Here is a 25,543-nt window from a genome sequence, read left to right as displayed (position 1 = left end):
AATTATCAGGGGTTATCAAAGAGCATCACTGGGTATCTCTTCTGACTTCTATATTCAGTGTTTTCTTCCTTCATTAAAATTCCTGGCACAGGTTCATAAAAGAAATGTTCACATATCAGAATCAAAATTTAACTGGAAACCATGTAATCTAAATGAAGCACTAAAAGTAGGAACATAAGCAAAATGTATTCCAGATGTTAAACAAAAGTTTGTGATCCAGTTTTTCTAGGTGCCCTAATTTCTTTCTATTAACCCGCATGTATCCAGGGTTCTGAACACAATTCTTGTAAAAATAATGTGTAAAAAAAAATGTAATTGTATGTAAAAATAATGTGATATCTTGTAACAATTGTAAATTGCCCTGGATAAGGGAGTCTGCTAAGAAATAAATAATAATAATAATTCTGGGCAACCTCAGTATCACTTTAAACATGTTTGATTTTTCTCCTAAAAGCAGCAATGGCAGAAATATTATTAAATAATGAATGTAAGTTAACATGTCATGTGTAGGGTGTCTTATTGTAGAAGAGAGGCCACCTTTTCCTGGATGATCATACTTTGGAAAATTACATCTACTATACAATGAGACATTCTACACAGGACGTGTTAATGTATTAATGAAGATTGTACTCAGGAATAGCTTTATAACTTATTTATAAATTATTTATGTAAATCCTAACTTTTACCTCCCCGGGTCATGAAATGCTTGAGTCCAGAATCAGCTGCCGCAGGTATTGTGTCGTGATAAGAATATTTACTTAGAAAGTGCAGCCGGAAAAATTTGTGCCGTTTTGATTTTTAAACATAGGAATTAGGTGTGGTGTTCTATGCATGGGATGACATCTGTACACAGGATATAGGAATGGTGGCAAATACTTCACTGTGATTGGTTGATTCCTGATATGCGATTTATAATGACACATATTGGTGGTGTCTTGCTTTTGTAACAAATCAAGGGTGACAGCATGCAAACACGTTACAAAGGAAACAAAAAAGACATGATGGACGTTCTTTTATTTAAATATTCTTGCATAAAGGCAATACAAAAGTTTCTGTCACTATTATTTATATAATATTTTCAATCATATTAGATAATGTAAAGTTAAAACATATGTTGACTTTTCTGAGTTGCAGCATTAAACTCGAATGTTTTTGTAGTAATAAACTGCCCAATTGTAGTTTGACCTCATTCCTTGTTTTATACTAAGCAAATAAACACAGGTAATGTTTTTATTGCTGAAAACAGAATACTTCACAAAATAAAATATGTATTTTAAATAATGTTTAAAATTCATTTCCATAAGTGCCTGAGAGTATCTCAAATTCCAGTTAGCCAAAAACAAAGCATGTGCATTCCTCTGAGCTAATCATCCTCTGAAGAGTGAATGTCTCCATCATCACGAACTTCTCTGTATTTCACCATTGCTTCCCCTTCAGGGTTGAAGGCCACCATTCGGACATTCAGCTTTTCAGCAAGTTTCTGTGCAGCAACTGTGGCTTGCACCTCCTGCAAGAAAAAGCAGCTGTTACCTCTTTTAAAAATAAAGTACACTTAGTGAAAAATAAATCTATTCTGATAAATAATTCAAGGATAAAATAAAATAAAAAAAAACAACATTAATGACAGGCGAGAATGTAGAATGTGTGTTATTTATTTCAGGATGTAATTTAAGTATTACTTTCCGTTGCAGGATATCATTCATAAATTGTGCTCTATGAAAGAATATGCATTGTTGCCACTGAATACATTTCAAGCAAACATGTTTGTCTCAATATTCAAATATTTCTCTCAGCACTATGAAGAAATCCAATAGTCTTACATCATTTACAGTGTTACCGATACAATTTTCTCATGAACATAGAACAAAGACAGTTCACTATTTGGCTTACAATAAATGTAAATTATAAAAAGGGAGCCTTTGAATTTTTTTTTTTTTTTTTTTTTTTAAACAAACTTGTGAAAACAGAAAAAAACATTAATAGTTGAGTTAAACTAGCAAGGTCATTCATGTAGATTTGCAAAGAGGTCACCATACCTCGTATTTCTTTTTCTGTCCCTGCTGCAGTGCTGCAGACTCCTCCATGGACAGTAACTGGGTTGGCAGGTGGTGAAGTGGAGGTAGTTTGGCTGCTGTGATATCATCAAGGTGTTTCTTGTCTCGGAGGAGTCTCTCTGCTGGAGAAAGCTGGGACTCGGGTCTTCTTGGAGAGTGGCTGGGTGATGAGGAGCCAGCTGAAGAAGACCCACGAGATCCAGAGGGTAACCTGTAAAATAAATAAAGAAATAAGCAAAGCTAAGTAATATTAAGCCTAGCTTTTTTGGAATAGTCAAGAAGCTTAGGAAGCATTACAAAACTGTATTATCTGAAAAAAAAAAAAAAAAAACATGGACAATTTTCTAAAATGCAATGCAGTCACAGCAATCTATAAAAAAGCATCTATAAAATAGGCAAACTGAATAAAAGATACCCTTGACTGAATTTCCAAAATATGTCTTTCTACGTGCCAGACCTTTTTAATAATATTTATTACTTAATATACAGCAATACAATAGCAGTTTTGACACAGGACAATACTTACTGATTAGGTTTAAATTTAGATTTCCTAACAGCTGGATTCTTCTCTGCCTTCTCAAACACTTCAATATAATGAGGCTTTTTCTGTGGCTGATTGATTCCAAACGGATTGTTATTCTGTCTGTTGTCACCAATGGAAACCGTTTCCTGCCGTGTGTCATCAAGGCCAGCCATGACTTCAGTTTCATCTGCCAGCGTGACCTTTTCAAATACTTGTGCAAGTTCCTCATCGTTTTTGAGGGCAGAGTTTATTTTCACACCATAAACTGGTTGACCTAGAAGAGTAGTCGTTGCAGTCTCCATATTTACCCGAGCTAGGCTATCTGCTGGTGTATCACAATTGTTTTGGGGCATGTGAACATCAATATATTCCGATATAGTTTCTGCTGTTGCTAATGTATCTCCATTTTGTTTTGTATATTTGCTTTCGGTTTTACTGCTATTAATAAACGTTTTTAAAAGCTGTGTTTGTGAGGTACTGATGTCTATAGTATTGTGTCCATGTTCTTTCTCCATTATGGTACTCCTCGGCTGAAATCTAGATTCAAACTCCATTTTCACTGTAGACAGCATATCTTTTGTCCTCTCCACATCTTCAATGTGAGCAAGGGCTGATCGAACTTTTTCAACAAAGTCTGAAATCTTCTTCCCTTTATCAGGAAGAGTCTGAACAAATCTCCTAAACGAAATAAACCATGAAAAAAGATTTAAGGCATTTAAGGGGCGGTTTACAATTAATTTAAATACACTTACCTCTTAGATTCTATTTGTTTATATGTGTAACCTTTTAAAAAATGTAGGAGGCAAAAAGATCAGAATTTTGTACCTGCCCTCTTGGTTGCCTGATATTTAGCTATGGAAAAAAACACTGGCATCTACATTTTTATTTAATTTTACAGAAACACCTTGATTATTCTTTCTTCATTAAGCTCACTACATTTGATTGAAAATGTCCACTCACCGAAAATGGTTTTAAGAGTACTAGAAAAGGCACCACATACAACTGAATTTAAAGCATGGCTTCATATTACATTTTACTTGAGAATGACCAGTTTCCTATATAAACTGTACACAATCCAAGTCAAGTAACGTACACTACATTATCTACACTTTATGGACCATGACATTTATCATAGTGAAAGGTTGCATAAATACCTTGAATTCAGTTCGTTGTGATGCCATACTGCTACATCTCAAGCACTTTTCAGTGCTTTTAGTTGACCAATGCACTGTGATAAACACATCTCACCTACACAGTAAAGAGATGTAGCATTAGAACAATAAAGCACGTGTGTTTAACACTTTTTTAAAGCATTATATTTTGTAATTTCACGGATGGAAATAGGACTGCTATTACACAGCAGTTTGATCCACTCCCGGTTTTTACGATGCGTTTAGTACTCAAGCCGGAGCATGTTAGTACAGTGTATAAAATGTGCCACAACGCTATTGCAGGACAGTTGCCATTAATCTACCGTTTATAATTTACAGCTTTTACTGTTGTCAGGTATTTTTGTACAAAAAAAGCCATGTTTCCGTGTGTGTATATCTGTGTGAAAGGACAGATGTTATGAATATTTATTTTCACGTTATTGTTGATTTAATTCGCAATTGATCTATGATGAACACATCTAAACCATCAACATATGCCGAGTCTTTCTTACAAAAACAAAATAATACATAAGGTGAAAGGAGTTTTATACAAAACTCACGTCCCTGTGTCTAGAACTTTCCGTTTCTAGCGCACTTACTTGTTTGACAGCAGTTTATTTTGGCGATTGAAAATATCACGGAGTTCCTCTTTGCTTTTAATGTGCAGATCGACCAGATGACCCTGCCGCTCAGTCCACAAAGCTGCCATCCTACTTTTTAAAATCGATGTTAAAAATAGAAAACAAGGAGAAATAATCTTGTTTCTGACTTTGTTTCTCAACGTTTGTCAACATAGACCAAGGGCGCCATTTTACAGGAACTTCGTCGCAGATGTAAATTTCATCAAACTTTATTGACAAGCTCCAAGCGTCATGTCTGTTTAGGACAAGACGCAAGGAGTTCATTTTGTTCTGTAGATAGATAAAGTAATGAATAAATATAGAAATAATAATAGTTTAAAATAATTGTTAAATACAGGGGAAGCAGCTTTAAAAAAACATACGGGCAAATGTATAAAATGCCTTAAAAAGATGGTCCAGGTGTTTGTGTTTTATTGTAATTAATGTTGTTTTGGACAGCATCAATTAAACATGTTCTGCTTCAAATTGAAAACATGGATATCATATTGCTGAAACAATGCCAGTATCAAAGCTAAAAGTACTTTAAAGAGTATTTTGACTTCTGATTGAATACTGTAGCTACACTCTTTAAAACACGATCCCATTGCTACTTCCATCTGCCTTTTCTGCATATATACAAATTAAATAATGATTATACTATTGCAATTTCCATACCAGAGTCATATGCTTTCTTAAATACAGGGGGCTTCAAACGCAATCAAATCACATGAAAGGCAGTGTTTACTACTCTATGCAATCCATCTGGCAAGATCATTTCTGTACAGGCTGTCTTTTGGATTGCAAAGCCAGATATTAAGGTAATTGACACATTTAGTTTAATTCCCCATATAAATAATGATAAACACATACATTCTCAGACAAGGCCCTGTTTTAGTGACCTGTTGTAGATACCTTGGTGCACAAAGGGTCCTTTTTTAATAATCCAGAATGAGGCAGTATATAAACAGCTGATGTGATTTAGAGCATTAAAACAGAGCTCTAAGACAGTTTCATTTTGCTTATGTTTTGATGGCATTTCATTTTAATGCAATCAGCTTTTTAAAGATATAAAATCAAAGTGTCTTGCCCTGCAGCAAAAAAGTCAGTATTATCTAACTGTTAGTAAACCAAGGTAAACACATTTGTATATAATATTTAAAGCAATAGTTCAGTGCAGTTGAAGATGACAGTGTTGGAAGGACCACTTGTTCATTGCTATGGAGTCTTTCCTGTAAGTTCCATGAGTCTCATGTACGGTGTGTATGTCCTTGCTGGGTACTTTAGTGCTCTTTGTGTTGGTTCTTGTGCCTGGGCTTCTATCTGTGCTTGTGTTTGTGTGCTGAAAAATAAAATAGATAATCATGAGACTGTTCTCTTCAGCACAGTGGGTACAAATGGCACTTCATTCAACATATGTATTAAAACACTTAATTACATTCTTTGGTGCCAGTTCATATTAAATTATTCCTATTATATTCAGTAAAAGAAAACACTAAAGAAAGCTGGAATGTTTACTCTGTTTTGTAGAAATTCAAAATACTGCACAGGACTGGTATTTTAATGGAAATTAAAAGCTAATGCCTTACACAGTACAGCGACAGATCCACACAAAACCTATATATATCTCTCTCTCTCTCTCTCTCTCTCTCTCTCTCTCTCTCTATATATATATATATATATATATATATATATATATATATATATATATGTATATATATATATATATATATATATATATATATATATGTATATATATATATATATATATATATATATATATATATATATATATATATATATATATATATATAACACTACGGGTTATGCACCACTGTCTACCTTATTTAAAATGATTATATCTCTCTCTGCTTAATAATATATAAATCTGGCAACAGCAGGTACAGTATTTCCCTACCTGTAAGGGAGGTCACATTCAACTCCAATTTCCCTAGTTTCCATATGATCTCTTGGTGTATTACTAAGAGACATCAAATAATCCATCTTGTCTTGCAACTCCTTATTCTAAGAAACACAGCAAAATAATAACATCAGTGCCAAATACCTGGGCAAACATCTTTTTACCTTATTAACTCACATGTTTTGTTTTTTCATTTTTTCAAACTCTAAAGAAAAACAAGTGACACAAAAATGAATTGTGGATGACTTTTACAACATCTTAATGTAACGTTAGCAATATCTTAAATTTTATAGTACTGGTACTCAAAGACATGAGATGATAGTTCCCTGTGTAAAACTTACAAATAAAACAATTTTAAGTAGGTTGCCGCTTCCTTCCTATAACATGCGCAGATAATGGGTAGGAGTGACTTTGAAATTCCTATAAATTTTATCCAGCAGGTGTCATTAGAAGGCTAAATTCTGAGAAGTAATGTGAAGAAAGATGGAAATCAAAAGGAGGAAATTGGAACCAGATCAATGAGCACACCTTCAACTACTTTCACAGCCACACCTGCTGTGAGAAAACAACAAGTGGAGCCTCCTGTTTCCAGGTCATGGGGACCTATTATCAAGCAGGTGCAAAGGCGGATACTTACACACTGATAGACATCAAACTGTTGTAATTGTAATTGTATTTTAGTCCTTTTTTCATTTTTCCCTACTTCAGAACAGGGCCTGTGGAGATTACGGTAAACAGACAGAAGCAGCTGGCAGACCTTACCTCACAGTCCACGATTGATACTCTTTCCAGCAGCTGTTCTATACACATGTCTTTCTGCTCAATCTGTCTCTTCAAATTTTCAATCTACATGGAGAAAGATAAAAAGGCTTGTTACATTGAAAGGGAGACACAGTTGGAAAAAAAAATAGTATTATGTGGAATATCCTATCATGGGGATCATTGTTTGCTGGAATAGGTAGCAAGTGTGGCAAACAATCTAATCTAAGCAAAAACAAAAATAGAGACTCACACACTCTGTTAGAAATATTGGTCTTGTCAAACGGGGGTATTTAGACTGAACTGAACTGAACTGAACTGAACTGACCTCCATGTGTGTTCTCAATGATTCCCCTATTGTTGTGTTTGATTTGATTAGAATGTTTGCCACACTTACTACCTATTCCACAATATTCTGAAGAGGGGTTATTGAGAGAGAGTGAGGTGGGGAAGCATATCAGTGTTGCTCAGGCTTCAGTGCACAATGCTGCACTTGCAGGTTTCAATGTAGAGAGCAACACTAATATGCTTCCCCACCTCACTTCCCCACAATCAGCCCCAGTTGAACTGCTCCTCACCTCCCCAATCATCTGCTTGACTTTCCTCTGCTGGTTGTGGACCAAGTCGTCCAGGTGTTTGATTCGTTCCCTCAGACTAGAAGCCTCCTCCTTCAGCAGCTGGGACCTGAATAAGACAGACTTTAATCAACAACTGCACCTCTACCTACCCACATAAAGCAGCACTAAGCTGGCAAGTCATTAAAACAATGAGGAATAGTATTTCTATGAAATGACACACACCCTTTAATATCCAGATTTGTTTAACACAGTATGTAGCCTATTTCAATACACACTGTAAGATTCTGTATATTGAAATGTAGGTTACCCCCAAATCAAAGATAACAATTTGAGTAGCATGCATACAAGCACCTTCCAAAATGCAAAATCTAATAATATTAGAGTTTCACTCAAAAAAACACTTCCAGTTTTCCTGTAGGTGGTCTGTGCATTTGCAGTATTGTTTAATGATTGTTTGTACATCTTGAGCTAGTATTTAATTAGAGCTGAGGGTCCTTACGGTATGGCAGCTAGGGAGGGTGTTACACGCACAAACAGGAACAAATAACCTGGCCAAGTCTAACAATATGATAATGAAATCACAGTAAAATGCTGCACAACTTTTATTTGATAGACTGGCTGGCAAAATGATGAGGTGATGTGGTATGACTGCAGAGCATAGAAAAGGGCCATATGAGGTTTGGGTTTATTGCTAGAAGATTGAATGTCATTAGTCATGCAGTTTTCTACAATAGAGACCTGTGAGGGTCATTTCCTGTTGTGGATAGATTGGCTGTTCTTGTTTAGCACTGTAACAACTACTAAGTCAGTTTCTGAGCAACATGAGTCTGATATCTCATGTTCTGAACCGCTACGGCCTGCAGCGTTGCTAAGAGACACAAGGCATTTCATGTTTGCCCATTGTGCATTCTGTTTTAACAGTACCACAGGTGATCTATAACAACAACCTCAAGTCTCAGAACTCTGTAAAGTCTGATGTTCAGGAAACAGGTCCTGACGGCTGGCTTTTTTAAACCTTTCAACCCTGAAATATTTTTATCAAGCTGAAGAATGCGAAAAGTTATCTAATTCAAAAATCTCCTTTATTGAGTATACACGAGAGCAGGACAACATTTTTTACATAGATTGTGGCAAATTGTACTTTCAAGTCGTGTCAGTATTTTTAAGAACTATAAACGGCGCTAAGACAAGGTGGGACCTTGAGGTCCCGCCAGGACTGAAAGGGTAACAGATATCACAAGTAATTCTTTAATTAATAAAAACAGACTTTAATAACTCACAAAGTCTTCATAACAAAGTTGTTTTTTTAGGGTTTCTTTACTGATTGTGTTTGTTCTTTTGTTGTTCTTGTACCTATCGGTGCCAAACAGCTGGGTCAGACTCTTAACATGTTATTAGTCCCAGGCACATTTTCCCTTCTGCAGAACAGTATTTTGTTTTGTGCTAATACGTGGAATCTTTATAGAAACATGATGATTCAATTATGCTCTGTGATAAACGCCCCATCACCCCAGACATGGTTTCCCAAGGAGGATTTAAAAAGAGAAGCAAATAGAGCAGGAGGGGTCTGGAGATGATCTCCAAAGGTTTGTTTCTGTGTGGTCGTCATTATTTGCTTTCATTCAGTTGTGTGAGATTATCTTTTTTTCATCATTTGGTTCATATTATCCTGCTGTGTAATGCAGCCCATATAATATACATTTACAGGCAGATGAGGACTAAAAAAAGAAACCTCTTTGGTATAAAAAAAAAAACACTGAGGTTTACCTCCTGCTTTTCTCTGGCCCGTCAATCTCATCTGTCTGTCTCAGTCTCTGTCTCTGTTGCTCATTTTCTTGTAAGCTCCTCTGAAGCTGGCTTTGTTCCTGCAACATCGAGAAATCTATTAACTGGAGGGACACTGCGTTGAATTGAGAGCCTGAGGAAGTACAGTAACACTTTTATTAGCTGAACCCCGATTATCCAAACACCTCGAGTATCCAAACAGTCCGTTATTAACCTGTCTTGTTGTGTGCTGTGGTCTTCTGCCCTGTTTTTAAAAAATGCACTATCCAGCCCTCAATCTGTGGTATTTACAGAACAGTGCAGTGCTGTAGGTTATATATTTACAGGTAAAGGGGTGAATTAAATCTTTTTTTGATTGGGAAGGCATGTAAAAAATGTCACTGTCATAATTCAATTATCCAAACACCTCCTGGCCTAATTAGTTTGGATAATACAAGTTTTACTGTACACAGATATTTCTTAATACATTAATTAGTTATGACAATAAATAAATAACAGTTGATCATCTCATACTAATACTGTTTTTGTACTGTAAGGCTACAATTATGAGATGTCTTATTTCTCGCAGTATCAGACTTTGTGTTTAGTAATAATACTGTATCATTGACATTCAATTACATTTTCCAGAAAGACCCGCACTTCAAGTTTGGATGCATGCACTGACTAACCTCTATATCTATGTGTGTTTATATAATAATAGTAAGCCATTATTATATATACACAGCGGAATCCTCTAACCAAGACGCCTTGTTTACTGGCAGAGCATTGTCCACTCCCACGCCCCTGCTTACACAGATTTTTTCCAGATATCTGTGTGCAGTTCCTGTGTGGGTTCTACAATGTTGACTATGGGCTGACGGCGGTCTGTATTTACCTCTCCCATGCAGAGGATGAGTCGATCTAGTTCACCAATCCTTTGGTCTTTCTCATTAATCTTCTCCTCTGCTATTCTCACCTTCTCATTGGCCTCCTGAATCTGCCTAATATATTCATTGGCTTGGGCCTTTGCAGGGAAAACAATGCGTTTATGTTAAAATAATAATAATAATAATAATAATAATAATAATAATAATAATATACAATGGTCATCAAGTTTATTTACAAGCTGACAGTCTAAGGAAGTTTCAAATACTTTTGTAAATACATTGGTAATATACACATGGTATATTTTGAATTTATCAAATTTTGGTAATCATTGCTTGTTATTAAACTGAACTTCCTATTGACTGCCACAGGAGGGAGTGAATTCAATGCATAGCAGAGATGCTTATTAAACAGGTCTGGCTGAACAAAGCCAATGATCAAGACCAGATGGCAAAACAATATCGAAGTCAGTCTCATAATTACATGCTGGAAACAACGATAGTATACCTGAAGAGCCTCCAGTTCTCTCCTGTGTATGCGCTGCACCTCCCCCAGTTTGTCTTCATATTCATTGTAAAGTTTTCTGGTCATATCTTGGAGCACCTGAGAATTCGCTTCTTGGGAGGATTCTACCTAATGCACGCAGTAAAAACACAGTTACAAATTGCATTGTCTTGGGAGTGTTGTTAACAGGTAGTAGCAGCAAATACATATCTATGCCAATCAATGTAATTCTAATCACGCTATTAAGAAGTCTGTACATTACCTGTTTAAACAAGAAGCAGTGGTGTAGGATTACTATATTCACTTCTCACAAAGCACAAAGACTACATTGTTCTGCAGTGTTTGCAATTGCATTATATAGTGCCGTTTAAAAGAATACAACATTTGTTTTAGGTTTATATTTTTATGGTACGTCAATAGTTGTTCAAACTACATTATAGCAGGACACTGACTCTGATTAAAATGACATACTCTAATGTGACAGTCAGCCTGATAATAGGCTCAGTATGATTGTAGCACATCAAGCAATGTTTGGACCTCAAAGGACATTATGAAAAGCTTCCCAGAATGCTGCCTATTGGAGTCAAGATCAGACCTGTGAAGTAGACAACCCCCATATTTACTGATACAAGGAGCGATGATGCTATTTTTTAAAATCTCAGATTTTTGTATCCAAGCAAACTCCACTAGTCCTAGAGGATGAATGCCTCCTCAGCTGCTTCCGATACTGTGAAGTGCACGATCAGAGGGTGTTCCATCAACAAGGTGTTCCACCAACAAGCTCATGTCATCCGAAAGAGCATCAACAACAATACCAGCATCCTGGTACCAACCTCCCCCTATACTACTGTATATACACTACTCTGAAAAACAGTCAGGCAGTCTTTCTCTCTGACCAAGCCTGCTGGCTCTATCTGCTGATGGACTGCCACTGAGTTGACCCTACTGTGATGAAGGTCCCTTGAACTGGCAGAGGTGGTTACACTGAATACTCAGCTGGTCTGGTGGTTCAAAGTCACAACCAACAGGCCCCTAAGAACAAACTCTGCAAAGTATTCTAAAGAAGTGGCTCCAGAAGCCAAGCAGGTAGGAATTCTCTCATTTCTCCCATTCCCTCCAACACTGTAATGGAGCTGAACTGGCTGCCTGCTCATATACAGTCCCTCTGCAGTGCAGTGCAGTCAAGGGGTGAATTAAGTGTGTGATTGTCCAATATATTATCAGATACATTGGGACATATTAACAAAAAAATGACTTTTATTAAAACAAACATTTTTTGTGTTGTTTAGTCTTGCAGATAGGATTGTGGATGTTCTACTCTTTTGTACCTTGAGTTTCAGGGTCTCGTTTTCTGTCAGGGCTGCTTCCAGCTGTCTCTCCTTTTCTTTCAGTTTCTCCACAGCATTCTCATAGGACTCCTTCAGACTCCTCATCTCCTGTCTCATGTCGTTTCTCTCAAAGCTGCTGTCCACGAGGGACTTCTGGAATCGGCAAACAAATTGGTATGAATGGCTGCATGGCCAGCTTCCTGGACCACAAGATTGTGTCTGCCAAGCAAGTGTAACATTCCTGATGTTTTATCTATTTCTAATGGCGTTGACTGTGGCGGGGGTTTGACCCTTTTTGGCCTGTTTTCCCTTAGTTGGTAAACTATTGAGTTACAGTGAGCCTTTATACTTTGGATGTATTTTTTAAAGATATAAGGATGATTTTTTGTACTTTTTACAAACCATAATTCTGTCAAAGCCAGCGGCCCGTTTTATCTCTTGTGAAACACTAAACACAATCTCAAGTCTGTTTTCAGATTTCTGGCTTAGCCAAAATCTTATTAACATTCTTCTACATATTAAATATGAATTAGCAGGAAAGATTTATGACAAGGGGAGCAAAATCCATTAAAAACATTCCAAATGTTTAATTAGGCATATCCTGCTGGATACTTTTAAAAAGTACTTCTACTCAGGTTCATAAAGTTCTATGAAAGTTTAAAATATATAGTTGCAATGATATAAAAATGATGCATATAAAATCAAAACGGGTACTATTCACAAAGATCTAACTCAGGTATTCATACATTTTTTCAGGCTGTTTTGATAGATCAAATTAGATTTCAGATACATGTACGCTTTCTAAATTGTTATGAAAGAAACCAACAACAGAAATTTACTGTTAACAGAATACAGATTCAGACTGGTGCTGCAAAAGCTTACCAGCACGGACTGGTTCATACTATTGTGATTTAATTGGTCTTTTAAAAACTTGTAATAAAAACTGCTTTAGCTCGAAACTTCTTTTGTTTGGGAGAATAAATTACATAATCTCTAGATATGCCAACAAGCTTCTAATTTATGCAGGACTGATTCTGTGTTGTTCCCGAGGGCTCTGACAGTGGGCTATGACACAGTTATTAATCATGTACTGCACCTGCAAATCAATTGTCACCGACGTGAGCGAGCTGCTCATCTGGTCGTAGCTTTCAAGTGCTGCTGTCTTCACCTGCACTTCAGACTGCAAGGACTGCCGCTGTGAATTCGCAACCTAAACAGATTGAACCCAGCGTTATGCCGAATTGCACCGTCCAGCTTCAAGCAATGACAACACACAAGGTAGCTGCAGAAGCAATGCCTGCCCTTAATAGTTTTCAGCATCAAAGCCAAGTAAAGTTTTTCAGCCACACTAGAGAAGTACTTTCCTGTTTTTGACATCTTCTGTATTGTTCATAGGTTGTCAGGTGGAAACTGGTGTCAGAGGCTTATAAAACAAGGCTGAAACTCAATAGCTCATTTCGCAACACTGCAAGCTAAATGTACTGCTGTGTGGCTTAAAAAAGATGAAGCTACGATGGCATTCTAAATCAGGAGTCGGAGTCTGCCAATTGACAGCTCCAGCTACTCATCATCCTGGATGTATGAGTGCCGTAAGGAAGAATGAAGATCATTGATTCATTGCATTGAATAAAAAAGAAAAAAAATAAAGTCTCCAAAAGTACAGCACTGACTCGAAGAACTAAAGGACATATTATCATGAGAAAGCTGTTGCTATTTTGTCACATTGTGGCATCACAAAAGATGCAACTAGAAACTTCACTTACTCTTATGTCCTGCGAAAGCTGCTGCATTTTCTGCTGTATTCCTCCAAATTCTCCATACATTCTCTCTCTAACCTTCTCCAAGGAAACTCTCACCTGTATTGAGCGAAGGAGAACAAATTAAAAATACTGCTGCATAGAAAGAAAGGGAAAAGGACGCATACCGCTGGCGTCAGGACCACTTTACTGGTCCCATAGTATTCAGGATGGTGGGAACAGACGGTAAGTACTTAAATACAGGATACTGTCACTGACAGCAATGTGGAGGCTGTTTTCAAGAGCAGAGCACATGTTAACGCAGTACAATACACTAGTTTATTATGCAGATATAGTATAACTGAGTACAGAGCAGGGCTCTCACCTCTTTGATGTAGTTCATCTCATCTGTCAGCTGGTTCGCTGACCACTCACGGACCACTACTTCCCTCCGGCTGTCTGCGTCGGGCCTGTGTACCACCCCGTAGACCATGCCCCTCTTGTGGGGCTCTGACGAGGCTCCATTCGACACACTGGAGAGATGCTGAAAGGCAGAGCCATGTTGTCACCGGACTGCTGAATAAGTGCTGCATGTAAAGTGCTGCTGACTGCAAGAAAGACAGGACGCCAGTACCTGGTGGTCTCAGGTTTCAGACACACATTTTCTCCTCTCCTTTACAATGTCGGATTGCATTGGCTTCACATAAAAGAACTGTATCAATATTTTAAAGATAATGCTTCAGGTAGTATTACAAACACCACCATCGTGGTGGATCGCAGTCATGCTCTGGGTGGTAATAAAAACTAGTTTTTGCATCTTTTTGTATTATGAATTTAAAATATAATTTATTCAAGCTGATTTGAATAAGTTCTTATCACGAGCATACAAGTTGAATATTATTTTTTGTTGTTGTTGTTGCAAATCCAGTTTAAATTTCCAAAGCTCTGTAATCTTGAAATACCGGTTTAGAATCAAACTTGGTAACAGAATCCAGCTCCCCTTTTGCTATTTCAAATGTACCAACTACAAGTATCACAGTCAATACTATGGCCAAACAAACATCGTAATTGCCCTTTTCCATCATTAGAAAGCTGCTTTCGCAGGACATAATAGTAAGTCAAGTTTCCCTATAAAAATTAAGGAAGGATAAAGAACCTATTGTTACTGCTATATAATAAAGGCAGAACATTTATACCCAAACAGAATGCCAAACTGTAGGAATAACATCCAAATAGCTTAGAAACTAGGACTGGTAAATGTAACAATATCATATTTGGAACAACATTTTATTGGTGATTACATGGATGTGCAATCAATCTTTAAAAAAAATGTAAAAAAAAAAAAAACAGAATTTTGCCAAACCAACAATACCAGGTATAATGAGAAATAGTTCTACCAGTACGGGCGTCTCAGTGATGGCTGTTCTCTCACTGTGGACATGCCCATTCTTCCTTCTCCTGGTCGGGGTGACTGGCTTCTCTTCCTGTAGAGCGATGAAAATAACCATAGGGTTAGTCTAGAAGAAGAACAATCCTTTCACTTTGCAACATATTGTACGCCTGAGCTAAACCAATTCTTGTTTTAAAAAGAATTAACACCCAGAGAGTATGAGGACACTTGGAGAGCGTGAGGAATCTCCTGTGCAGCCTGGTGTGGCTGGCGGCCCTTTTGTTTCTGTTGATGTGTCGATGACCTACAGCTTCCTTTCTTGTTTGTATCTAAATACCCTCTCTCGTCATACATGCCCGTGTGTGTCTTTCTGTTCTTTTAATTAGATTTGTTTGGGATTGTTATTTTTGTTGTCGTTCTTCTTCAAGACAGAAATGTCTTTACTTTTAGTGGCACTGTATGTAAAGTGAGTGTGCCTCTGGTGTCACAGGGCTCAGTATAGGTATATCAGAATTGTTAACATGTTTTGAGCAGTCACACCAGGGAATGTAATGTTGCCACACTATTTCATTGTTTGTTTTACTTTATTTTTAATTTGAGGTTTTTTTTTTTATTTGAGGATCACATTGAGCCATAATTCTCAAAAAGAATATGTCAGTGCTAAAAAAGGTACATAAATACAGTTTTTTGCAAGTAAACAAACTACTGATTTTAAATATGTAGTTAATAGTTAATGGCCGATATCCATTGTTTAAATTAATCTTCATGCAATATGACACAGTTTTATTGAGCAATATGCTTTGTAACTAGATAACTCCTTACTGGCACCTTCATACCTGTCAAATTCCAATATGCTGCACTGCTAAAACATCCTTCCTTACTTAAAGATGAACGGCCAAACTAACGGATCATAAGTGTGAAGGATATGGTGCAGATTACAAGCTAAACAATAAAGTAAGAAAAATGAGCTTAAATAATGATCTTTTTTCTCATATTAAAAGAGGATACTGTTTGAGCTGAATAAATGTTTAGACAATGGTATCTCTGGCTCAGGGACAGATTTTGCTCCAGAGGATTAATCAGAGTAACGCAAAGGAGAGATAAAACCAGGAGGACAATAGCACCAGTGTTTGAAACGTTTCAAGCAAAGCAAAATAAATGCTATCTTAGTCGCACAGAATTATTATTGTTACACTTGATTAAAAAAAAAAAAAGTACAAAAAAAGACACTACAGACTCACTTAAAGGGTACATAAGGACCTTTTTATTTTATTGTGTTACATGTTCCCATGTGTTGCTACAACTGTTTACGTAAAGGTGTGTGTTGTTTTTTTTTTTTTACATTTTGACCACTTTTTTAAACTTTTAAATTGCATTCCCTGCCTCAAGATGGCTTCACATGTACCCGCATGGACCTCTCAGAACTACATTTCCCATCATCCTCCTGCTTACATATGTAACTGAGATGGATTTACCAGTGAGCAGGAGGATGACGGGAAATGTTATGGTAATTCATTCTGTATTTGCATTGATATTTAAACAGCCTCGTAATATTCTCTGAGTCCAGTAGGAGGAACTGGCACAAAATCCTGAAGTTTTGTGTAACACTCAAATGTAAAGCTACATACCAGTGTAACACACAATGGACATAGTGTCTGTTCCACATGCGATGTGCAAGCAAATGTTTACTGTTTCTAATAACATTGTCATTCAACACACCAGTGTGTTCTAAAATGCACAAGTTACAGGCAGCCTTCTAAAAATGTACAAAACAAGAAGACTACACCTGATTTAAAAAAAAAAAACAGACATCAGAAGGCTCTATTACACACAAAGCTGTCTTTGCTTTCTCTTTACTGTAAATTAACTGGTAACATATTGTATTGTAAAAGATTAATCATCGCTCAGCTTTTTAAAAGGTGGGAAGCTCGTATTCGCTATTGTAGAAATACAACAGCAACAATGAGGCAAATCAAGCACGCATCTGTCTATGACAGAATACCTCGCCTGTGACAAGCCACAACCTCTTAGCTCCAGGCACTGCTCCCAAGTATGCCGATAACTCTTTAATTACATGTTCAGCTCACACACTGAAACCAAAAACAGGTCTTGCTCCTAAACATTCATGTGATAACTTTGGTGCCTCTTGCTTGCTAAGCTCATTCAAAATAATCTCTATTTCATAAGGCTTCTGATGTACAGAGTGGGCTGAATTCTGATCTACTGAGCCACCAGTTCCACGTCTGTACCTGGTTGAGAAGCAGTTCAGACTTGACTGGAGATCTGCAGTCTAAATCTGTCCAGAACTAACCCTGTGCAACTGCCTTGCTCTGATCAGAATCCAGGGTGACACGGCCATCACACCTTCTCCAGAGTCATTATGAGATGACATTCCTCGTCTGAACTAGACACTGTACTTTCCTTGAGGCTGTACTTTCCTTGAAAGGATCAATAAAGACTGCGCTCTAGTATTCCTGTTCCTCAGAGACCCTGCACACTCTTGTTTATTATTTACATGTAAATAAATGCGATCTGCGATCCACCTACTCTTGAGTGTTCAGTTACAAGCCCTCCTTTCTAACCTGCATTTTCCATCTCTGCTATTGTCACTCATGTAATGTAATACCCAACTCATCTGCAACACAAGCTAATTCTGCTTGCCTGGCTTTGCTCAGCAATCTCCCAAGTATCATCAAGCCCACCAGGTTTTTCTTGTTCGCTTGTCATCCTTACAACAATGTCCTTTTGTTTCATTCGGCTGCCCAAAAAAAAAAAAAAAAAAAGCGTAGGCTTCTGCAAAAGTAAAATATCATTATGAAGAACACTGGAGATGTTGTATAAACTATAGGACTGATAGCACTATTTTCAAAACCACATATACACATACTGTTCATACATCTTAACATACACTGTATATCTACTACATACTGTAACCTACTATTTTATTCTAATTTATACAAATTATTTTATACAGTACCAAGGGTAACTTGTTTAAAATGCAAATGAAATTGATCCAAGTTCACTAGGACAGCCCACAAACAAAACAATTTATCATTTATGAAACAGCATCTCATTGTTTGTTATGGGAGGGGTCATGGGTCAGCAGCCATGGTTTGTCCTCATGCCAAAACCTTGCCTACACCAACTTATATATTTTAACAACTGTTTGTTCTTCTGTTTGGTTGTGCCCCTATATCCTGTCGTGTGTGTAATGCACCACTTCTTTCCCACACAAGACTTTGCTGAAACATTTTCTACATGAAAGGGCTCCTGTTTTTCATCACCTTATTACATAAAGTACATTCCAATTCAGTTATGCTTTGTTTTAAGCAGCCATTTGTTTTTGTTTGCTAACTGTTAACAGCTCGCTTACAAACATGCATTCAGGTGTTGTTCATGACGCTTCATTAATGGTTAGTTTACATTATTATTATTATTATTTATTTCTTAGCAGACGCCCTTATCCAGGGCGACTTACAATCGTAAGCAAATACATTTCAAGTGTTACAATACAAGTAATACAATAAGAGCAAGAAATACAATAACTTTTGTTCAAGCAAAGTACAAGTGTGACAAACCACAATTCAATAATACAGCAGATAATAGTGATAGTTACATCAGGATATGATTAAATAGTGATAGTTACATCAGGATGTGATTAAATACAAAGTACTACAGGTTAAACACTTGGCACATTACAGTATTCTGAAGTACAGGATTAAATGCAGTAAAATAGGGGGCAGATAAGAGCAAAATAAAGCACATTTACATGAAGGGTGATAGTGTCCCAGGATACAAACAGAGGAGTTCTACAGGTGCTCTTTGAAGAGGTGAGTCTTGAGGAGGCGCCGGAATGTGGTCAGGGACTGGGCAGTCCTGACATCTGTAGGAAGGTCATTCCACCACTGCGGAGCAAGGGTGGAGAAGGAGCGGGCTCTGGAGGCAGGGGAGCGTAGCAGAGGTAGAGCCAGTCTTCTAGTGCAGGCGGAGCGGAGAGCTCGAGTGGAGGTGTAGGGAGAGATGAGGGTCTGGAGGTAGCTGGGTGCAGTCTGGTCAAGGCATCTGTAGGCTAGTACAAGAGTCTTGAACTGGATGCGAGCGGTGATCGGGAGCCAGTGGAGCGAGCGGAGTAGTGGAGTAGCGTGGGCAAAGCGAGGCAGAGAGAACACCAGGCGGGCAGCAGAGTTCTGGATGAGCTGGAGCGGACGGGTGGTGGACGCAGGGAGGCCAGCCAGGAGGGAGTTGTAGTAGTCTAGGCGGGAGAGTACCAGGGCCTGGACCAGGAGCTGGGTAGCATAGTTGGTGAGGAAACATACAGTTTCCTTACATACAGCAAGCTAGTTATAAACTATTAGAACAAAAAATGCTACAGTTATACCTTTCGAAGTGCCTGTAAATAATATTATGCTTTTTAAAAAAAAAAAAAAGTTTATAAAATAAGATCACAGTATATACTGACTAGCCATTAACAAAATAAGAAACTTTTGTTCTAGTGCTATTCGGCTAAAGCATTTGTGTTGGTAAGCTAGTGGTAAAGAGTTTATAATTAAAAAGGTACAAATTATTTGTATTCCATTTTATCTTTTCATCCACCTTTTATTTTATTGAAATCTAAATGTATTGGTGCATGTTGTCAGTTTAGATTTAGTCATACTATACTGTAACAACTGACAGTCCTTATCCACATTTCCTTCATTCTCTGCGCTTTAGTTATTTTAGAATGACTAAACTATGCACCAGAAATGACGTGCGTGAAATACCTTATCCAAAAACTATTCCAAACATTTATTGTGTCATGAGCTTAATCAAAATGTATTTCAATATGGTATCTATAATCAAGTGTTTCAATGCTGTGTGTAAGTCCAGTATCTTTCTTTTAGAAGCCGAGTAGGAATACAAGCCTACACCTTTCCTTAAAGGAGAGAGTTCAGATAAAAACACAATCCCAATTTGAACAGTACCTGCTTACAGCTGAATGGGAGCAAAGAGTCATCAGAATCAACATGCTGCTGCTTTGCAGTCCTACTGGCAACTTGGCATTACGTCTGCTAGCTAACATCACAACCTTGGCAACAGTGAGCATTGTCATTAGGAAGGCAAGAAATCAGAACCAAAATAACTCCACCTTGGACGGCTGCATAATTCACAATGGGATCAATCCTTTAGGGAATGGGATGGTATCTATAGCCAGCGGTCTGTTTGTTTATCTCAAAACCTTAACTACGAAATACAGACATTTTCCAATGGCAATGTAAACAATAAACGCACAGCTTTCATTGTGTTCTAACAGCACACTTTACCATAATCACCAAACACTACACTCGATCCTGTCTCCCTTAATAAAATCTCACTGTGGTATATTGTCAGCAGTGAAGTCTACTGTTTTTAAGCATATCCAAGTTTGGTTAACGAATAGAACAGCATAGGAAAGCATTCTGATCCCCATAGGATCATTAGCTATGTGCCCTCCCCAATGTATTCAGCAGATTATGAACAACAAGCCTTTCATCAAATTCATGTGACAGTCTGATTATAGGATAAATAAATACATTGCTTTAAAACAAAGGTAGCCATTTAGAACTGTTAAAGTCACTATACACATTGAAACATAACTCAAATGATTAACCCAAGATAATAAGACTTCCCCTTTAAAAGAGGATTTAATCCAACAAGGTGTGGATTTAAGACAGGGAACCAAAAAATCCTGGGCATGAAGAGTTGATACGCAACAACAAGGGAAAGTTATCATCAGGCGTAACTATTGTATGTATGACACTACACAAACATTAGTGGGTGTTCTCTCAGTTTCAGTTCAATCTTCACCAGCTAGACCTGTAAGTCAAATGTTTTGGATGTTCTCCCAGACTTTACCTGAAGCTCAATTGTATTTGATCACACCCCAAGCCAGACAAAGTGAAACACTCTATCCTGCATGCATGTTACCTCTCTAAGCACATCAGCAGAAGTTTAATGGGTTGTAATAATGAATGTCATGAGCAATATGTCCTCTCTGCTCTGGTATACATGCCTCATTAATTTACATCCTCTCACTAACAGGGTTCACCCTTTCAGCATGATACAAGAAATGAATGTAAACAGCTGGCCGGCAACAACTGGAGATCAATTAGGTTCAAATTGACCGGCGATGCCCAAGATTTTATCAGCTGTAAATGTTAAATTCCCATAATTACTGCTTAAGCCTCAGCACATTTTCCTGCTCTGACTACTGCTGGTCTGTTCTTTATCAAAGTGCTTTGAATGTCACTGATTATTCAAAGCCTGTATGCCGAGTTTTCATCTGGTACTGCAGCAGGGTGGAGGCTGGGTACAAACCTGCGACCCGCACAATGCTAAAGAGTCAGGCTTGTCTGCATTCAGAGTTTTAGAGCTTTTAACCGTATCTCATCTCACCAACAGGGGGCAGACTCTGTAATGGCAGTGTATCACCCAACACTGCCCATCACACAATTGATGGTTGATGGATCTGGATAACACTCAATTGTAGGGTATATTTACATTGATTGGAGTCCAGTCCACCACAAGGAAGTAGGTTCCCCAGAGTATATGACTTCAACCTTTGAGAAAATGCTTTTTGACCATTTAGGATACTTTGAATATGTGACTCATTGATCATGTGACTTAGCAAGTTGACTATGCAAGTTGTTTCCCGAAAATACACCTTGATCAAAACCTGTTTCCTTTTGTTTAGCTTACTTACATTGTCTGTTTTTCCTTTCTTCGTGGCCTCATCCTGTATCGGGGAAGAGTCGTGAGCCTGGAGAGTCAGTCGCATGGTGCGGACACCCCTCTAGATGACATTAGATGACTGGTCAAATGCTATTCCACGTAGTTACATTATTCTATTAGATCTAGTAGTGATAATTTACATATGCATAAACTACAAGGGTTTTACTTATTTTCAGTTGTTGCAAGATGCTCAACAAATCACTGTTAAAGATTGATGAAAATTGCAGTTCATCTTATCATGTACAGATGTCATCCTGTGCAAACATTCACTACCCGAGATGACAATACAATAAGAGCGACCCTACACACAGTGTATTATTGTGCTCTTAATTCGCAGGTTTTACACTTGGAATCAGCAAGTATTTATTGTACTCAAACATATAAGACAGATGAAACCTGTGTTTTGTTTTGTGCCAATATTATTCAATTTTATGCTAAAACATAATTCCTGGTTTCTGTTTACTAGATCTCTCCACAGTTGCATACACACTAATTGATCAGAAAAACAAGTAGTTTCAGCTGCAGGTAGACCCCCATGCTAAATCCAGGAAGTTCTCTTGTCACTCTGTAACTTTGCAAACTAAACAGAAATGCTCCTGCTATCTTAACAAAGCACCCTTTGATCCCTGTGAATTACCCCGAACATATAGAACTACTGCATGCACAGGGCATAAAAAAAAGGAGTAGAATGCATTTGCACTGAACATGGTTGTAAAAGCAACAATGCAATAGTACCAACAAAAATAAATATTTCTTGAATTGTCCTGAATTGGTGTTCTGTAGATAATATCTTACAGTAATCATGACTCCCAGATGGTGAGCAGCATGGTACATCCTGGTAGCTCTGTCCACCCACATGCTGGTTTTGTTAACATTTTACAGGAAATACAATGACATCCGATACACTAAAGATGGATTCATTAACATACTCGGTATAACCATCAACATGGGAACGCTTTTTATTACAGAGATGCAAATAGAGAGTGTGATTATTAACACATTCATTTAAAAGCTAAACTCGACACACTGAAAATACGAAATCATTAAAGAATCAAGGAGTATTAAAGTCCCAAACAAAAAGATTTCCAAAAGGGACTGTGATCAATCTGATGTTTAGATTAATACATTTCAAACAATTATTTAATTTATTCCAACAGTGGAAATACAAATAGAACAACAACTTTTAAAAGTGCCTATTGGTTTTAGTAATATGCACACATATAAATGCATGATTTTACTTTACCTTTAAAGTTTCCAGAGCTACAATGCTGTCAACATTAACGCCTTCCATTCCTGTAAATGGCACTGTTTTTCATACTTACACTTCTGGCTTGGTCCAGGCTATCAGAGGTGGTGACTGTAGTACCGGACGCAGAACTGTACCTTATCATTTTGATAAGCAAATGTGATAACCTGCAACCTACAAAAAAACAATGGCTGGAGTCTCTTCTGTCACTTGCTGCTGCAGCTTTTCCTGAGGCAAGAAAGGTTCCACCCAGAAAGTAAGCTTCGTGTGTTTCACAATTGTATTAAATTCCTGTTCGGCTAGATAAGGGGAAAAAAGGTCTATAGGATAAGAGAAACCATGATGCTGTATCAGAGCTAAATAGCAGAGCTGTAGAAATGTATTGCTATAATATGTCTTCACAGTGCTCGACTGTGGTATAGAGAGACAGCACCTGGGTACATCCCAGCTCCGAAAGATAGTGTCTCTCTATAGTTGCTCGGCAACTAAAATGAACCTCTAGGCCAGGCTTCTCACCTGACCTGTCAGGCTACATTTTACCTGTGATGTTTTCAGAATGTTTTCCGAGGGTGTTTCTCATGCTTATATTGCATATCTTTCTATGTTGTCAGGCAAAAGAAAGTAGGATTAAAAACATACAGAAATCCACAGTGGCCTTGTTTTGAGAGTCATTTTATTTTAATTACAATTTTACCTCTGATATTAATAATTCATGACAAACAACTTCAGACATTAGGAGGCTGTTTTGTGTTTACACTTATAATAAACGTCATGCATTGAGTAACATAATGCCAGATCTGGTCAGGTAAATTTAGTACCTGTAAATTAAAAATCAGCATATTTTGCATATCTGCAATGTAATTGCTAATCTTTTTTTCCACAGTCCCACCTTTTTTTTATGGTAGGTCGTCACTGTATATACCATATGAATCAACCGGGTCCACAAACCAAAGTCTAGTCTTTCCACAGGGTAAACAGAAAACCATTATCAGAAACACACACTTTCTTTCATTAAAAACAACCTGTTCTCATCTCATTGAGTTTAAAATACACAGTTCTGAATAAGACAATTGTGAACTTCATATTAGAACATCACAGATTACATTCTCAGTCAAGGTCAAGTTTTAGCAGAAACTATTTTTTCCCCCCTTGCATGGTTGAGTTAGATGAGAGGTGCAACATGCAGACACATAGAGTAACCTGATGTGCAAAACACAGCTGAAAAACAAAAGCAGAGAATCAAAGATTGATACTGTACATAGTGTCCTAGATTTGATAACACAGGAATGTTCAAAGAAATAACATTTTTTAATGGAGGCTTACGTTCTTTTAAGGTTAGAACTCACACTGAGAAGAGAAATCCGGACCAGGTTTTAAAATGACCGCAGAGAAAATTACAGCCTGCTTTTACAAGCCGTTGTGAAGGTTCAGGTTACAGCTGCAAGGCTTATTTCAAAACGTGGATTGGATTTTAACCACTATTTGCTGGACTCACAATATGAAAATAATCTGGAAATAATACAAATGCCTAAAAAAGAGGGAGCATACCATACTGCTGATATGTTTTTAATTTTACCTGACATTACTTCTTTTTATTAACATGTTTAATGGATTTATTGCAGAACACAACAAAATACTTAATTAAAATAAATATACAGCTATGGCCAAAAGTATTGCATCACTTAGAATTTTAGGATTGAGACATAATAAAAAAAATTTAAAAAAAACTATGTGAACAAAATGTTGATCTTTTATTTAATCATGTAATCAAAGAAACTATGAAATTATATCACAAAAGTCTACCGGAAACCATAATAGTAGTACAGTATTTGATGTTAGATTTTGAAATGTCAGTTTTCCGTTAAGTATATGGAAAACTACAAAGCGGTATGTAATTCAATATGTTAACATAACATAATTCAGCAGGTTTCGTCGTTATTATTTTTTGTTTATTTAGTAGACGCCTTTACCCAAGGCGACTTGCAGAGACTAGGGTGTGTGAACTATGCATCAGCTTACAATTACGTCTCACCCGAAAGACAGAACACGAGGAGCTTAAGTGACTTGCTCAGGGTCACACAATGAGTCAGTGGCTGAGATGGGATTTGAATGGGGGACCTCCTGGTTACAAGCCCATGTCTTTAACCACTGGACCACACAGCCATTCCACTTCATGAATCAAAAGTAGTTCATTGTATAGGGCAATGCAAAACTTTTGGCCAAAGCTATACTATGAAATGGTATATATAAAGTGAACTGCCGTGGCCATTATTCTAGCAATTGTCAGGCAGAGCATTACCCTACCTTCCCAGTTCCAGTATTACCAGTCATGTAAAAAAA

General features: G+C 37.3%; 1 protein-coding gene across 1 annotated transcript; it reads right to left on the bottom strand.

The window, feature by feature from the left end:
• Positions 1–997: 997 nt before the first annotated feature.
• Positions 998–23,661, bottom strand: LOC117429944 (myocardial zonula adherens protein). The gene is made up of 16 exons (XM_058998772.1): positions 23,280–23,661; positions 21,929–22,018; positions 15,218–15,304; positions 14,206–14,364; positions 13,848–13,940; positions 13,181–13,294; positions 12,085–12,237; positions 10,760–10,885; positions 10,263–10,391; positions 9,371–9,468; positions 7,604–7,709; positions 7,029–7,112; positions 6,264–6,370; positions 2,581–3,255; positions 2,037–2,265; positions 998–1,507 (listed from the first exon to the last, which is right to left on the bottom strand). The coding sequence occupies exons 1-16, from the start codon at positions 23,346–23,348 to the stop codon at positions 1,364–1,366; spliced, it is 2,463 nt and encodes an 820-aa protein (XP_058854755.1). The 5' UTR covers positions 23,349–23,661; the 3' UTR covers positions 998–1,363.
• Between the last annotated feature and the right edge of the window lie 1,882 nt (positions 23,662–25,543).

Source organism: Acipenser ruthenus, chromosome 24, assembly GCF_902713425.1.
Source record: "Acipenser ruthenus chromosome 24, fAciRut3.2 maternal haplotype, whole genome shotgun sequence".
Classification (NCBI taxonomy): Eukaryota; Metazoa; Chordata; class Actinopteri; order Acipenseriformes; family Acipenseridae; genus Acipenser; species Acipenser ruthenus.
The sequence above is the reverse complement of the archived record's forward strand: the minus strand, read 5'-3'. Positions and strand labels throughout refer to the sequence as shown.